Source organism: Hemitrygon akajei, chromosome 21, assembly GCF_048418815.1.
Source record: "Hemitrygon akajei chromosome 21, sHemAka1.3, whole genome shotgun sequence".
In the NCBI taxonomy this organism is placed as follows: domain Eukaryota; kingdom Metazoa; phylum Chordata; class Chondrichthyes; order Myliobatiformes; family Dasyatidae; genus Hemitrygon; species Hemitrygon akajei.
Window position 1 is genome coordinate 50,376,799 of NC_133144.1, and position 17,458 is coordinate 50,394,256.

The 17,458-nt window shown below is 39.8% G+C and overlaps 1 protein-coding gene across 2 annotated transcripts in view; it reads right to left on the bottom strand.

The window, feature by feature from the left end:
* Positions 1 to 17,458, bottom strand: part of dnajb12a (DnaJ heat shock protein family (Hsp40) member B12a) — a 48,303-nt gene that overhangs the window by 9,413 nt on the left and 21,432 nt on the right. For both annotated transcript variants that reach the window (XM_073025381.1, XM_073025380.1), the window contains exons 3-6: positions 14,664 to 14,809; positions 11,114 to 11,299; positions 4,344 to 4,420; positions 342 to 451 (exon numbers count right to left, since the gene is read on the bottom strand). In XM_073025381.1, coding sequence (XP_072881482.1) covers positions 342 to 451; positions 4,344 to 4,420; positions 11,114 to 11,299; positions 14,664 to 14,809 — 519 coding nt within the window. The remainder of the gene's footprint in view (positions 1 to 341; positions 452 to 4,343; positions 4,421 to 11,113; positions 11,300 to 14,663; positions 14,810 to 17,458) is intronic.

The following is a 17,458-nucleotide window of genomic DNA, read 5'->3' on the forward strand; positions in this document are numbered from 1 at the left end:
CTTGCCATTGTTGCCAGATGCAAGGGTGCTCATGAGGAGACTTTTCTGCTCCATTTTAAATAGCTTGTTCTCCTTTCACAGGCTCCTTCCCATTAATATTGATTACAAAGGCTGCTAAATATAATTCATTTTCACAATTTAATTAAAACTTTCAAAGTAATATATAGCCACTTTGATCTCTTCATACTATGGTGAACCTTGCTTTTTTGTTCTAATTGTGCTGTTTTGTAAAAAAAAATGTGTAGAATTTATGTTACACAGGAGTAACATTTTTTTTAAATGGTAGCTTATACAGTTTTATCCAGATACAACCCCATGACATGAGCTCAGGATTTACTTACGGTCTGTGGCTCAGACTGTATGGCGGGCTTGACACCATCATTTGACTGATCACAGAAACAATGACCAGGATCAAGATTGGCATTAATTGCACAAAAAGCGCCAAACCACCCTGGAAAAAAATAAACAAAATTACAATTGAATCACTCATATGGCTTTGTGGCATTTATGTAGTATAAATGTTGCATGTAAAGTCTGCACCGCAATGTTTCCACATGGTATCCAGAAATCTATCAAAAGTTTGGCGGCATGAAATGTTAAATCTCTGTTTCAAGGAATGGTGCTTGACTTACTGAGCATATATAATATTTTCTCCTTTTATTATCCACAGTAATTGCTTGGAACATTTCTTATAACATACACTCAGAGGCCACTTATTTAGGCAAAGGAATGCAACCTGGGTTCGGCACACCACTGTTGTAACATGTGGTTATTTGGGTTACAGCTACCTTCCTGGCAGCTTGAACCAGTCTGACCATTCTCGTCTGTCATCTCTCACTAACAAGCCATTTTTGCTGCTCACTGGATGGTTGTTGGTTTTCACAAATTTCTTTGTAAATTCCAGTGACTGTAGCATGTGAAAATCCTAGGAGTTCAGCAGTTTCTGAGATACAGATGGCCCCCATTTTTCAAATGTTTGCTTTATGACAGCTCACTGTTACGAAAGACCTATATTAGCACCTGTTTTCGCTAACCAAAGAGGATCTTTGCTTTTATGAAAAAAAGACGCCCACTTTATGTGTGTGTTTACCCTGAGAAAGACTACCATGACCGTGAAGCCTTGTGCGGGCAGATGTGTGTGCATGTGTGCACGTGTGTACATGATGCGTAGGCGTGTACCTGCCGATTTTTTTTCTGCAAATCGATTTTGGCTCGCTGTCTTCCCGATTTTGATAAGTGAAACTACACCGTACATACAATATTTCTACTTTATCATTCTGTGTATTTATCATATCATTCCTGCCTTTACTAATATGTTCATGTTATTTTAAGTTTTATGTGTTATTTGGTATGATTTGGTAGGTTTTTTTGGTCTGGAAACGCTCAAAAATTTTTACCATATAAATCAATGGTAATTGCTTCTTCACTTCCCGACATTTCGGCTTACAAAAGGTTTCATAGGAACACTCTTGCTTCAGATAGCGGGGAAACCTGTACTCAAATTACCCCATCTGCCACCAACGATCATTTCATGGTCAAAGTCACTTGAATCACATTTCTTCCCCATTCTGATGTTTGGTCTGAACAACAACTGAACCTCTTACTTTTATGCATTGAGTTGCTGCCATGTGATAGGCTGATTAAATATTTGCATTAGTGTACAGGCTTACTTAATAAAGTGGCTACTGAATATATAATATTCTGGCAGTTCCAACTAGAAACCCAATATAATTTATTTTATTTATTTGTCAGGATATGGAAGTCACTGTGGAGACAAACAATTATTGGAATTACTAAGTGAGTTTGATATGACTGAGTGGCTCACTGAACTGTTCCTTTTCCCGAGGGTGATTAAGAGTCAAACACATCTGTGTGGGACTAGATTCATATGTAACTCATGCCAAGTACTGTTTTTTTTCAAAAAGAGCATGAGTGAAATAATTAAAGGGAAACAAATAAAACCATAATTCCTGTAACGTGTGTAGATTTTTCTAAAATTCACATTTCAGGATCTGAACATCCTGTTTAAGACTAGCATTTACTGCCTCTAACTGAACTACGTGGTCTACCACCATTTAAGATGCTATTTAGGAATCAACTATTTGGGGCAGGTCTCGAGTGGGTAAGAATGGTAAATTTCTCCCCTCTGACAACATCAGTAATGGGATTTTAAGGTAATTCAGTAGTTTCTGTGGACACCATTATTAAATCTGGTTGCTGTTTTCTCCAAAATCATCCAAATTCTGTTCCCAACAACCAACTTGGTCTCCAAATTGTCAGTCTAGGCCACTGAGAAAGCTGAAGAAATTTGGCCTGTCCCCTAAAACCCTCACTAATTTTTATAGGTGCACCATAGAAAGCATTCTTCTTGGGTGCATCACAACCTGGTATGGAAGTTGTCCTGTCCAAGACCGGAAGAAGCTGCAGAAGATCGTGAACATAGCCCAGCACATCACACAAACCAATCTTCCATCCTTGGACTCACTTTACACTGCACGCTGTCAGAGCAGTGCTGCCAAGATAATCAAGGACACGACCCACCCAGCCAACACACTTTTTGTCCCTCTTCCCTCCGGGAGAAGGTTCAGGAGCTTGAAGATTCGTACGGCCAGATTTGGGAACAGCTTCTTTCCAACTGTGATAAGACTGCTGAACGGATCCTGACCTGGATCTGGGCCGTACCTTCCAACTATCCGGACCTGACTTGCACTACCTTACTTTCCCTTTTCTATTTTCTAATTATGATTTATAATTTAAATTTTTATTATATTTACTTCGATTTGTATTTCAGGGACCGCGAAGCACAGAATCAAATATCGCTGTGATGATTGTACGCTCTAGTATCAATTGTTTGGTGACAATAAAAGTAAAGTATAGATTATTTGTTCAATAACTTTAACTGCTTGTCCATCACCATACTGCCAAGTAACATCCAGTTAAGAGGGAATGCTGTTGTGAGATTTACCTACACTTTAATAATTAAAACCCGGACTTTGCAAATATGAAGATAAATGTACTACCATTGTACAGCATTACTCATTTGGTAACCCAAAGCCTCTCAGAATAGATCATATTTATATGGGTATTATCCACCCAGGGGATGGTTCACTGAACACAGATTGCTCATTGTTTTGAGGACATGGTGCACTGATGAAGTTAAATTTCTTGTCCATTGTCTTTGCACCAAAATAGTGCAGCTGTGATGTCTACTTGAGCCACCATAGTCCTTATGGTATTTCACTGGTGGCACCAAGTTGGGAAAAGCAGAATCTTAAGCCCAATAATAGATCTCCATGTACAGCAGAAAAACAAAGCAATGAAGTGCAGTCAAAGACTTTTTAAGAAATAAAGGTACAGATCACATTAAACAGATGCGTTTTGACACATGCTCTGTTCACCTAAATCCACAACAAATGGAATCCCCTTTTAGGCAATCCATTTAATTCTGTCCATCATTTAGGTCAGAACATTGTTAAACGCTATTGGTAAATACAAAAGTTAGTCGTCACTGTCAAATAAGGTAGGAACTTGTTTGATAATTGAAAAATTGAAAATATTCTAGAAGGATTGTAATTACAACTCAACAATCCTTACAATGGCAATAAATGCCGAATATCATTAACAGCTTTACCACATGACAGGTGAGAAGTCTAATTGTCAGCTACAAGTTATAACTTAGCTTCTGCTTAATTGTTTCTGATACAGAATATTTATATGAAAACTGTAGTTATATTCCTTTAAGTTTTAAATACACAGAGCTGATGGAGATGGCAGATGGTGATGTAGTGGAGTCTGCTTCATCACCTTCTGGACTCAGAGGAAATAGCCCACTTTGTCTCTCCTAAATTGAATGGGGAATTTGCCTCTCTATTGGGGGAGGAAAAGAGCCAGGAAAAGGATGCAATGATACATATAGGTTGCATAAGGTGAGATTTCATAGCCTTAATTTAATAACCAGTCTTTCCTGAATAGTGGTCCAAAGACTAAAGACAAGAACATCTATGTCTGGAGTTCAATCAAATTTCAAGGCAACAAACAGAAACCAAATTCTGTGGACAATACAATTATCTAAAATTATGAGTTCAAACATAAAAGCATTGGTCAGGGAGCCAATGTGGGCATGAATTTAAAAGAGTGAAGAGAGAGGCGCGGAGTATAATCCCGGTTACGCAGAGAATTGTTGGCACTCAGAAGTAGTGGTGGGGTCAAAATCTGCCTAATGAGATAGGATGAAAATGGGATTTAAAGCTATATTTTAATGGTATGGCATGGGACTGGGTGAACAGCTCTCACAGGCACAAAAAGTTGAGTGGCTGCATCATTCTACAGTTCTATATACTCACATCACCATGCTGTTCTCGTCGCTCAGGTCTGTGGTACGTGTAACGCATTCGCCCATTACTATATACATGAACATTACCTGGGGGTGGGGATTGGGAGGGTGGATGGAAAAATATAAATTACAATATGAAGAGGACTTTCAGCCTCCCGAGCCCTGCAGTGAGATTAGAGTGATTATTCTTCGATTTTTAATAAATAATAAAATTAAAGCATAGTTAACATATATTTTTATTAGATACAAAGAGGATATTTAATGAAGGAACATCCCTACTTCTGATCCTGTTTCATTAGAGACTGGACATCTCCTCTCACAGGGTTATGGTTTGACTTTCGGCAATACAGTTATAGAATCTGTTTTGCCGGTTAAAAGTCACGCTGCAAAAAATGATGCTGCTGTTCCTTTAGGAGATTCTAAAAGAAATAGCTTTTAGGCTACACATTCAAGGCAATTTAATCCTACTCAAAATAGGTGTCATGAACAAGTGCCTCATTCTGTTAAATATCAACCCTTTCCCTACCAATTTTTGCAATATTTGCATGATTTCTATCATATAACCACTGCCAAGGAACGAGGAGAGAGACCAGGAGAGGAAGGACACACAAGAAGAGAAATAGTAGAGCAGATAGTCTTACACAACTATAGTTCAAGGTATTCAAGCTGCTTTGAGTACTTTGCAGAGACTTAAAAGGTTGCTGTATACATGCAAGTTTTTAAGCTTTACGACAAAATAGAACAGCATCAAAGACATTAAGTCACAGAATCATACAACACTACAGCACAGAAACTAGACCCTCAGTCCATTAGTTTGTGCCAAACTTTTATTCTGCCTAGTCCCACTGACCCACACCCAGACCATAGCCCTGCATACCCCTCCCATCCACATATTTATCTAAATTTCTCTTAAATGCTGAAATTGAATCTTCATCCAGCAGTTCCGCTGGTAATCAGATATGCTCATTTTAAATAAACTTTTATGCTCTTCAAGTAGCACCAGGTAATGAAACATACTTAGCTTTGTCAGCCAGTGACAGCATCAAGGAATCATACTTCAGATATAGCAAAAACCTGGTGCATCCACCCACCATGTTTCAGAATCAGAATCAGGTCTGTCATCACTGACATATATTGTGGAATTTTTTTGTCCCATATAAACATGTCCATGAAAGCTCCTCCAATCATAAAACAATAGCTCCTCTTTATTTTCCATTCTGCAAGTCCCCAGGCTTCCTAAGGTCACAAAGCCAACTTAATGCCAATCAGCACAAGGACAGGCTCAGACTAAACCCCTGCATTCCCTAGAAACCAATGTACTCAAATATGGCCCCTTGAGAAGTAGGAAATATTCATCAGTTGAGGCTCAAAGTTAGATGCATAGAGGCCAGAAGAAGCGATGGAAATGAAATAAGGAGATTGTGAAATAAAGAGACGACGACTCTGTATTTATTAGATTAGATACAACTTCATTGTCATTGTGCCGAGTACAGATACAAAGCCAAATGAAATGCAGTTAACGTCTAACCAGAAATGCAAAAAATAGTGTTATTTACAAAATAACTGTAAATAAAAAGTAAGTACACAAATATAAAAGTACTGAGACAGTACAATATGGGCACAATACTGCTTAGCGCTGTGATGTGAGGTTCAGCAGGGTCACAGCCTCAGGGAAGAAGCTCTTCCTGTGCCTGCTGGTGCGGGAGCGGAGGCTCCTGTAGCACCTACCGGATGGGAGGAGAGTAAAATGTCCAAGGTTAGAGTGAGATGCATCCTTGATAATGCTTTTCGCCCTGCCCAGGCAGCATTTATGGTAGATGTTCTCAATGGTGGGTAATTGGGTGTCGATAATCTGTTGGGCAGTTTTCACCACACGCTGGAGTGCTTTGCGGTCCAATACGGGACAATTGCCATACCACACTGAGATGCAGTTGGTGAGTCTGCTCTCAATGGTACAGCGGTAAAAGTCCGTCAGTATCCTGGGACAGAGGTGAACTTTCTTGATGCTCCGCAGGAAATAAAGGCGCAGTTGCGCCTTTTTGATCAGGATGGAGGACTTCAGGGACCAGGTGAGATCCTTGGAAATGTGGACATCAAGGAATTTGAAGCTTGATACACACTCCACTACATCTCCGTTGATGTAGATGGGACGCGAGTGTGGCTCCTAGCATGCCTTAAGTCCACAATGATCTCCTTGGTCTTCTGGGTGTTAAGGGACAGGTTGTTGTGGCACACCACGTGGCCAGGTGCTGGACCTCGTTACTGTAGGCCATTTCGTCATCCCCTCTGATCAGGCCAATCACCGTGGTGTCGTCTGCGAACTTGATTATGGAGTTAGAACTATGTACAGAAATGCAGTCATAGGTGAAAAGGGAGTACAGAAGAGGGCTCAGCAAACAGCCTTGAGGCACGCCGGTGTTCAGGGTGACAGTGGAGGAGAAGAGGTTGTCTAACTTAACAGATTGGGGTCTGTTAGTCAGAAAGTCCAAGGTCCAAGAGGTTAATTATTTTGAATGCAGGAAACATAACTGGAATTGAATACTAAAACCAGGTCAACTCTAAAATAAAGAAACATCTGAAAAACAAACCAAAATACTGACAGAAGTAGGACCTACAATTCAGTATGTGGAATTATTATACGGACAACTGCTTTCTGACTGTATGAAACTTATCAGTTTTATCACCTTCATTACTTTAACCCCATCCTCAAACTTGTGGACTGTTTCTGACACTTTTCTGGAATTCTGTCTCCATCTCGGAGACAAACTGCCCACTGATATTTACTATAAACCTGCTGATTCCCACAGCCACCTAGACAACACCTCTTGCCACTCTCTCTCTCTTTTCCCCAGTTTCTCCATCTCTGCCATACATGCTCTCAAGGTGAGCCCTTCCCTTCCAGAACATTTGAAATGTCTTCCTGTTTTAGGAAACTTGGCTTCCCTTTTACTGTGATCGATGGACCCCCCTCTCATGTTTCTCCATTTCTCCACCTGCTTCATCTCACGTTGCTCTGGTCCCTAGTCTTCACTTCTAAACCTACTGGTCTCCACATGTAGTAATTGCTCTTTGTCATTTCTATAATCTGCAATGGGATCCCACCACTAGCCACATCTTCTCACTGCTTCTCGCCTTCAGCAGGGATCATCCCCCCTGTGACTCCCTGTTCTGCTTCCTGGCACCTTCCCCTGCAACCATAGGAGGTGCACCGGATGGAGGGCAGATGGAACCAGATAAGTAAGGGAGTCCAATGGATGAAATCTGTGGGTAGTTGCAGATGAAGATGGGGTCTGAATAAGTTGGGTGTTATGGAAAAAGAAAGACCCCTGTTCTCCTCCCCATCCATCTCCAGTCCTCTGAATTTTGTTCCCTCCAGCCCCCATTAGCCACTTTCATTTCTCACCCCCTCCTGGTTTTGTCCACCTACAACCCACCCCCTTCACCCATTCTCTATCCGGTTCTGTCTGCCCTTCATCTCTCCCTGAATGGTTTCCATTATCACTGTCCTTACTCATCAGATCTGAGCACTGTAGATGTTCCTGCTTATCGCCCTCTAACTGCTGTCTCCATCTTCACTCTCCCTTCTATCACCTCATTCCATCTTTCCATCATCACTCACCCCCCTCCCCCACCTCTTGGTCCACCGACTGGTCTCTGTCCTCTGTCTGACCCCGTAATTCTCATTATACCAGCTATTCTCTCTCTCCAATCTCAGTTCTAATGCAGGATTTCAATTGAAAAGTTAGTAATTCTTCCCCGAGCCCACCTCCCTGGGATGCATTTCAACCAACTAAATTCCTTCAGCAGTTTGTTTTCAGCATTGCAATTTAAATACTGAAAAACAAGTAACTAATTTTTACACTCAAATACTTTAAATTCTGTATTTTCACTGTCTAAAAGTGATCTGAACCCATTTCTCTTCTGGCATTACTACCATTCATATAACATTTATTTATTTATTCACTGACATACAGTGTGGAATAGGCAGCAATTCTCCATGTCACAACATCAAGTCTTAGTGAGGGTTGCATGCCCTCATAAAGGTATGGACTTCAACAAATCAGAAGAAAGGCCACAATAGCACATTTGGTGCAAGTGTGTTTACTGCGCACAAAAAGGTGAAAAACTTTTAGAACAAAATGCAAAAAATATTTACGGTGAAAAACAACAAATGCAAAATAGCAAATATAACAAAAAGGAGGAACACAGATATATACCAGATTTTTAGGACTATAGCTTCCAAAACTTTAATCTGAAGTTTCTCCCTTTCCCTCTCCCTCCCCTCCCCCTCCCTCTTTGATATTGTTTGCTATCTTCCCACTAATTTTAGCTTTGTTGTATGCCCTCTCTTTTGTTTTTACACTAGCTATGACTTTCCTTGTCAGTCAGGGTTGTATTATTTTGCCATTTGAGTATTTCTTCATTTTTGGAAAACATCTATCCTGCATCTTCCTCATTTTCTCCAGAAACTCTCACCATTAATGTTCTGCTGTCATCCCTGCCAGCAGCTCCTTCCAATTTACTTTGGCCAACTCCTCTCTCACACCACTGTAACTTCCTTTACTCCACTGAAATACTGCTACATCAGACTTTACTTTCTCCCTATCAAATTTCAAGTTGAACTTAATCATTGTGATCACTGGTTCGTAAGGGTTAAACATAGAAACATAGGAAACCTACAGTGCAATACAGGCCCTTTGGCCCACAAAGTTGTGCCGAACATGTCCCTACCTCAGAAATTACTAGGCTTACCTATAGCCCTCTATTTTACCTATCATGTACCTATCTAAAAAACCATGTACCTATCTAAAAACCTCTTAAAAGACCCTATCGTATCCGCCTCCACCACTGTTGCTGGCAGCCCATTCCACGCACTCACCACTCTCTGAGTCAAAAGAAACAGCACTGACATCACCTCGGTATCTACTCCCCAGCACCTTAAACCTGTGTCCTCTTGTGGCAACCATTTCAGCCCTGGGAAAAAGCCTCTGACTATCGACACGATCAATGCTTCTCATCATCTTATACACCTCTATCAGGTCACCTCTCATCCTCTGTCGCTCCAAGGAGAAGAGGCAGAGTTCACTCAACCTATTCTCATAAGGCATGCTCCCTAATCCAACATCCTTGTAAATCTCCTCTGCTTCCATATCCTTCCTGTAGTGAGACGACCAGAACTGAGCACAGTACTCCAAGTGGGGTCTGACCAGGGTCCTATATAGCTGCAACATTACCTCTTGGATCCTAAATTCAATTCCACGATTGATGAAGGCCAATACACCGTATGCCTTTTTAACCACAGAGTCAACCTGCACAGCTGCTTTGGGTTCTTCTACCTTAAGCTCCCTAATCGCCTCTGGTTCATTACATAACACCCAATCCAGTACAGCTGATTTCTGGTAGGCTCAATGACAAACTGCTATAAAAAGCCATCTCATAGGCATTGAACAAACTCACTCACTTGGGATCCATTACCAACCTTATTTTTCCCAATCAACCTGCATACTAAAATCTCTCAACACTATCATAACATTGCCCTTTTGACATGCCTTTCTATCTCTTGTTATAATCTGTGATCCACATCTCAGCTACTGTTGGGAGGCCTGGATATAACTGCTTTTGGAGCATCTTTGGGATGCTCAAGGAAACCAGTGTACATGGTCACACGGAGAAAATGGAAGCTCCACACAGACAGCACCAGAGACCATGTCTGGACCCAGGCCAATGGTCCTGTGAAGCAGCAGCTCTATCAGCTGCCCCACTGTACAACACAAAGGCATTTAATCTTCTCAGCCTTCACAAACTCCAATCATTTCAGATAAGTGATTCTATTTTTCATAATTACAATTCCTCTCGAAACATCAACTAACCTTTAACTTATCCTAATACCATCTTTTTTTTTGCTTTGTCCTCTCATCTCTTTTGTTATTGAATCCCTCTTGCCTTCAGTCCTTTTTTTTCCAATCTTTTTATCCATCCCCGCCTCTGTAACATTTAAATCTTGTGACATTTTAAACGTTTTCTAGTTGTTTGAGAATTATCAACCTGAAGTATTAACTTTCTTCCTCTCTGTATGAGTGTTCCCCAAGATGCAAAATGTATCTTGATGTTCTGTTTTTAGTTATTATTTTAGTTATTTTAATTGAGATTAAAGAATAAACATCAATAACAATCATTAAATAATAAGTTTTAATGAGCAGGAGCTAGGAGTGGGCCAAACTCAGTTATATAATAAGTAGTACTTTATTGATCCCAAGTGGAAAATTATTTTGTTACAGCAGCAACATTTAAAAACACACTTAGCAGTGTGCAGACTTAACTAATAATAAAGTACAGAATAATAATATACTCAATATTAAGTTACCAATGTGCGATAATGACGTACAAAATAATAAAACAGACTATTGTACTCTGATGTGTGTTTTCCTGTCACAGAGATGCTTATTGCATTTGGTAGGAAAGATTTTCTGTAACAATCCTTGTGACAGTGGAGCTGAATGAGTCAGTTCAAAACTGTGTTCCGCTGCTTATTCAGTAGGTCCTGGAGGGGACGTGCCTGAGCTTAAATTCAATATGCTTATTTTATGGGACTTCAATCTCATGGTATAATAGTGATTAAAACTAGTATCGAAAGCAAACAGGCAGTGATAGGGTACTGGTGCTAATTGCTTGGAAGTCTACCAGTTAAGTAAATAATTTTACTAATTAACTAGTTACAAATAAATAAGTTTATTTATTGAAGTTATTGGGAATACTTCCTCAACCAAAAATGTAACATACCAGAGGGGAATCCGCCACCAAAGAACATGTTAAAGAGGTCCTCGGGTGAGATGTCTGCTTCAAAGCCTCTGTGGTAGTCCGATGTGCCGTGACTGTGCCGGCTGGTAGCCTGTCGTTCATCGCCATACATGTCATACTGTTTCCTCTTCTCTGGATTGCTGAGCACTGCATATGCATTTCCAATGGCTGGGAGAAAAGTGGTAGGATCAGAACAAGTGCAAGAAATAGTACAGGGCCTTCAGAGGAAATCATGGCTGTCATCGGCGTTCAGCCAGACAAATTCAAATCAAAACATCCCATTAATATGTTATCATTTAGCATGAATTTTTGCACACCACATCAGAATCCTACATAATAAAAACCTTTGCAAAATTTACAAAACACACAAACTGCTGGAGGATCTTAGCAAGTCAGGCAGCATATATGGAGGGAAATAAACATTCTACATTTTATCAGGACTGGAAAGCAAAGGGGAAGAAGCCAGAATAAGGTCAGGGGTTGGGGAGGGAAGAAGTTCAAACTGTCAGGTGGCAGGTGAAACCAGGTGAGGGGGAGGGGGTGTGGAGGAGAGGGGATGAAGTAAGAAGCTGGGAGGTGACAGGTGGAAGAGGTAAAGGGCTGAAGAAAGAATCTAATAGGAGAGGACAGCGGACCACAAAAGAAAGGGAAGGAGGAGGGGCTGAAGAAGAGTAAGGCTGAGATTTGCAAAGTCTGATGTAGTACTGTGGTGTAGCTGCTGCTTCATAGATTGCATTTGTACTGGGTTCAATCCTGACCTCTGGTGCTGTGTGGAGGCCACACTTTCTCTCTAGGAAGACATGTCTTTTCTCTGTGTGCTCCAGTTTCCTCCCACATGCCAAAGATGTACAGGTTAGTATGTCATTGTTAATCGCTACTAGGTGCAGAGTGAGTAGCAAGATAAGGTGGTTCTTTATGTGAGTGTGGGATTAAGAAAATTATTTTAGTGCAAGATAACTATGAATGGGTCCTTGATAGTTTGCATGGATTCAAGCAGGTTGAATGACCTTTGAATATGAATCTATGGATCTATGATCTATAGCACTAATAAGGTTTTAAATTACAGTTTTACTTCACAGAATAGCTCATGCTCAGACGTTATGTTTATTAATTCATCCTTCAGTTCTAAGGGAATCAGAAAGAAAGTGGAGTGGATGTGATGTTTGACCACAACCATATTGAATTTCAGCACAAGCTTATGTTCTCTGAAGGTCAAACAAATCTACTTTAAAGTTTGACTGATGGAAAAAATATGGAACAAAGTTGCCCAGGTGCCTCTTCTCCAATAAAATGAGTAAGTGAACCTCAAAATTTGAAAACATTGTTTCATGTTATAAAGTGGGTATAAATAAGAAAGGAACCAACTTCAAATCCCATCTCATGGCAGCTAACAGTTTCTTAATTAAGCAGTAGTTAAACATATATGTTTCTAAAACTACAGGATAGCAATTTTCAGTGTAATTCTCCACATAGCTGACTCTTGAAGACTGGCATTGCTGCTCTATACAGGGAGAATTGCTTCAGTATCACATATTTCTTTTACAGGAAATATATAAGGACTGTTCACAACTGGAAATTCTGTTCAGACTGTCATTAGCTCATTCGTGGCAAAGAGTGAGAACTAATGGGTCAAATATTTATTTCCTGGAATAATTGCTACATTAGAAAATTCCTGAGGGCAAGAACAAGGAGCAAAAGTCCCTGTGTCACCAAGACCATTGGAAATAAAATATTCTTTATGCCATTGGTACTTTTGAGCAAATCCTAAAAGCCTGAGGGGAGAGATTTCTGGTAATTGCTTGCTTTAACATTTTGTAACTGAAATGAGTAAATGTCTCAGGAGAAGGCAAATAATTTGTCTTAAGTTTTAATGAGGTTGAGCAGTAGTGCTTAAAATGCATCATTAAAAAATGGGCTTATAATTCAAACATTTAAGATATTTCCTCTGACAGATGAAATATGGCCTTGGTTGAGTAAGTCTGAGAAAAGATGTGCACTTTCAGTAGTGCATTTAATGGCAACAGGTTACTTTGGCTCAACAGCTCCCAAACTCTCCAATGCTGGGTAAGGGGAGGGTGGTGGGGGTGACTGGTTAATATCAACTCATGATATTAAACACTCACCAACAGACACTGATTATTGTGATTATTCAACACCTCAATTATTATTGTACCAGGTTATAATATGGCAGCAGGTAAAGCCTGGACTGTTTTAAACCCAGCAATTTGTATTTCCAATAATCACACAAAGATAATTCAGTTTAGGGATGAAGGGGGAAAAAACAGCCAAACTAAAATACTCATCCCACATCAGTAATACTGCGACCGCCTTTTTGTTCTCCAGACAAAATCATGCTCCCATCTCTCAGATTTTCTGTCTACTCAAGTGTCACAGGCAACAATTTCTGGAACCGGCATCACCAATTCAAATCAAGATTTCCATTTCCACTCCTGAGGGCAGTCAGTAGAACGTGTGTGTAAAAGCCTGACTTGTAGATTTTTAAAAAATGATTCTTGCCAGAAAGTATTTTCATCATACGCTACATGACACCCAAAACATGTGTTGTAAGGTTAGACGTGTAGCTCAGCGCCAGCATAGTTCACTTGGCAATAAAGTTCTTTCTGAATCACACTCCATGATTTTAGCATAGTCCTGCCAAATACTGTGAAATACTGTTCAAATATTGCAATGTCAGAGATGCTGCACTTGGATCAGACTCCTGATCCAAGTCCTCCTGTATGTTCCTTGTGAATGAAAAAATTCTACAGCACCATCAGGAGAGCAACAGGGAGTTCTCCTGGTGCCCTGAGAACTTCCCTCCAGCAAGCCAGTTAGTAAAATACCTTTGTACATGTTGTTTAGAAAAATAGGAGATGATCTTATTGAAAAAAATTATTATAATATATAAAGGAGACATGATAGAGACTTTTAAAATTATGAGATGCTTGGATAGTCAATATCTTTTCTCCAGGGTAGAAATGCCAAACACCAGAGGACATCTTTTTAAGGTTGGTGGGGTATAAACACAATGTGTGGAGTAAGATTTTTTTTTAAACACAGTGAACAGTGATAATTCCATTCATATGGGTATCTAGATCCAGGGAGTATCATTTCAGAATAAGTGGTCACCTATCTAAGACACGAGGTGGAATTTCTCTCTCAGAGAGATCTGAAAGATAGAAAGACTCTCTGAAATTTTCAACCCTAGAAGGTTATGGAGGCAGAATCATTTAATACGTTCAAGGTGGAGTTAAGGATTATAGTGATGAATGCTTGGGCAGGTTTGGGTACCAACTGGCTTAGTCTTGATCCAGTTTCTTAAGATCTTGAAAAACAATATCTCATTTGCTTCCGTCATAACTGTTAGCATAGTCCAATTAATTCACTGTGAAACATCCGTGAGACACGACAAAATACAAATCAAATTGTAGTTTTCCTGTCAGTCCAGTAGATGCATATTATATTGTTTTCCTAAGACAATTTACAACAGAATTTAGTTGCCAGTGTGATGCCCCAGTGCCACAGGACTTACCTTTGAATGCCTCTGTAGCTCCTGGTGCCCGGTTCTTATCAGGATGAAACTTTAGAGCTAGTTTCCTGTAGGCTTTCTTCAAGTCATCCTCTGTGGCATCTTTTTTTAGTCCTAGGATTTCATAGTAATCTTTGCATTTTTTTATTCTGTACATTGGACAGAAAGCACAGCAATCTGTCAGTTACCAGTAAGTAAACAATTCCATTTTCAATGTGGAGAACAAAATCATTTTGACAGGAATGATGCAATTTTATAGGAAAGGCAGTACAAATTCATCTCCCAAGTACTAGACCGCACATGTAACTGGATCCTTCACTTCCTGACAAACAGATCTGCAAGGTTAGGCAGCAACACCTCCGCCACAATTATCCTCAACCCTGGTGCCCTACAAGGCTACATCCTTAGCCCTTACATTACTCCCAATACATTCACAACTGTATGCCCAGATTCTGCTCTAACTTCACCCACAAATTTTCAGAATCTCAAACGAGATGGAGTAGAGGAAGGAGAAGAAGTGGCATAGTGGTTTGGTGTCAAATCAACAACCTTTCCCTCAATGTCAGCAAAACAAAGGAAATGGTCATTAACTTCAGAAAGCAGAGTTGAAGTATCAAAATCGATACACGCCCCAATATGCATCAATAGAAAGATCAATAGCTCATCTTTATCATACAAGACAGCCATTCAGGAGTCTTTTTACAGTGGGATATAAGCTGTCCTTGAGCCAGTTAGTGCATGTTTTCAACTTTCTTATCTTATGCCTGTTGGAAGACAGGTGAAGAGAGAATGATCGGGGTGCTGAGGTGGAGATGGATGCAAGTTTCAAGTTTCTAGGTATAAGTATCATTGATAACTTGCTCTGATTCAAAAACAGGACACCAGTGGCTGCAGCTCCTCAGAAAGTTAAGGAACTATCTGGATGACCCTGCCCAATCTTTCCAGATGCATCACAGCTTAGTTTTGTGACTGCTCTGTCCAAGACTACAAAAAATTATAGACTTTTTCTAATCATGCAAACCAGACTCACCACCACTGACACTGTTTATACTTCCTGCTGCCTTGGGAAAGCAGCCAATATAATCAAAGACCCCTCCCACCCCGGTCATTATTAGGGTACGTTTAGAATACTGTGTTTGCTTGTGATCATCACACCGGTAAATATGTCAAAGCTTAGAGAAGGTGTTGAAGAGATTTGCTACAACAAATCTGTGGGATTCAGGTAACGTACAGAGTAGAGAAGCAAGGATTATTGTTCTGAGAAGAAAGATTAAGAGATGATTTAATAGTGATATTCAAAACCAAGAATAAAAAACATCACCTCTCATTCTTCTAAATGCTAATGTGTATAAGCCTAACCATTTGTCATAGTATAATCCATTGAGTCTAAAAATCAATATTGTCATCCATAGATGAATTATTTCTAATGTATGTACTTCCTTCATTGATCACTGTACTCCACATCATCAAAGTACAGCTGTGGCAAGGTTTCTTTACTTTTACACCTCATTCCAATAAAAAAAATAACATCCAATTACCTTCTAACAAAATGATTTGCCAGCATGCTAACATCTTGTGTTTATGTACAGAGTCAACCAGATTCCTCTTCCTGCATTATTTAATCTCTCTCCACTTAAAACAATACTGTGCATTTGTAATCTTTCTGTTCAAGAAATTATCTCATATTTCCCCTTATTTTTTCTACCCTGCCAAAGTTTTGGTCCCTACTGAACCTTTCTGTACCTTTTAGCACACTTTTTACATTCCTTTCACATCTTGCTTACCCATCTCTCTGTGTCATTAGCTATACTGTTATAAGGCCATTGAATGATTCTTGGACTCTTGACCTTACAACCTATCTCATTGCATCCTTGCACCTTATTGTCTACAACAGTGCACTTTCTCTGTAACTGTTGCACTTTATGGTGCATTCCATTATTACTTTATCTTGTACTACCTCATGTACTGTAATGCTTTAACGCATATTTACAGTAAACAAGACAAGCTCTTCACTCAACGCCAGTACATGACAATAATAAACCAATTCCAGTTACAATAGACTCAGTTCCTTCGTGCACATCATTTATATAGACTGCAAACACTGACACTGGGAACACTCCACTAGTTACAGCTGCTTATATGAAAACAAAACATTTATTCTAACTCCCCATTTCCTGCTCTTTAGTCGATCCTTTATCCATGTCACTATATTATCCCCAAATCTATGAGCTCTCACCATACGCAGTAAATATTTATACTGAAACTTATCAAATACTTTCTGGAAATACAAATACACTCCACCTTCTGCTTTCCTTTTATCCATATTGGTCTTTAAAAAGAATTAATACATTTGTCAAACAGAATATTCCTTTTATATTGATTCTGATTGTATGTTCACTTTCTTGATGTCCTCTATAACTTCCTTAATAAGGGGTTTCAGCAGTTTTTGATAACAAGTGTCAAGCCAGCTGGACCTGGAATCTCCTCCTTTCGTGAATTTGGCCATCAAGTCCAAGGGATTCACCAGGCTTTACTCCCAGTAGTTTGTGTTGTGCGTTTATCCTCTCACGGCAGTGATTGTTTAAAGATCCATCCTCCTCTTCCCCCTACTGGATGTTTTACTTTTCATTGCCCTGCTCTCTTCTCACTGCTGCCATTGAGCAGGAAACAGGTCCCACTCCACCAGGTTCAGGAAGATTTATTACCCTTCAACCAACAGGCTCCTGAACTAGTGTGGATCACTTCACTCACCTCAACACTAAACTGATTCCACAACCTACAGACTCACTTACAAAGAG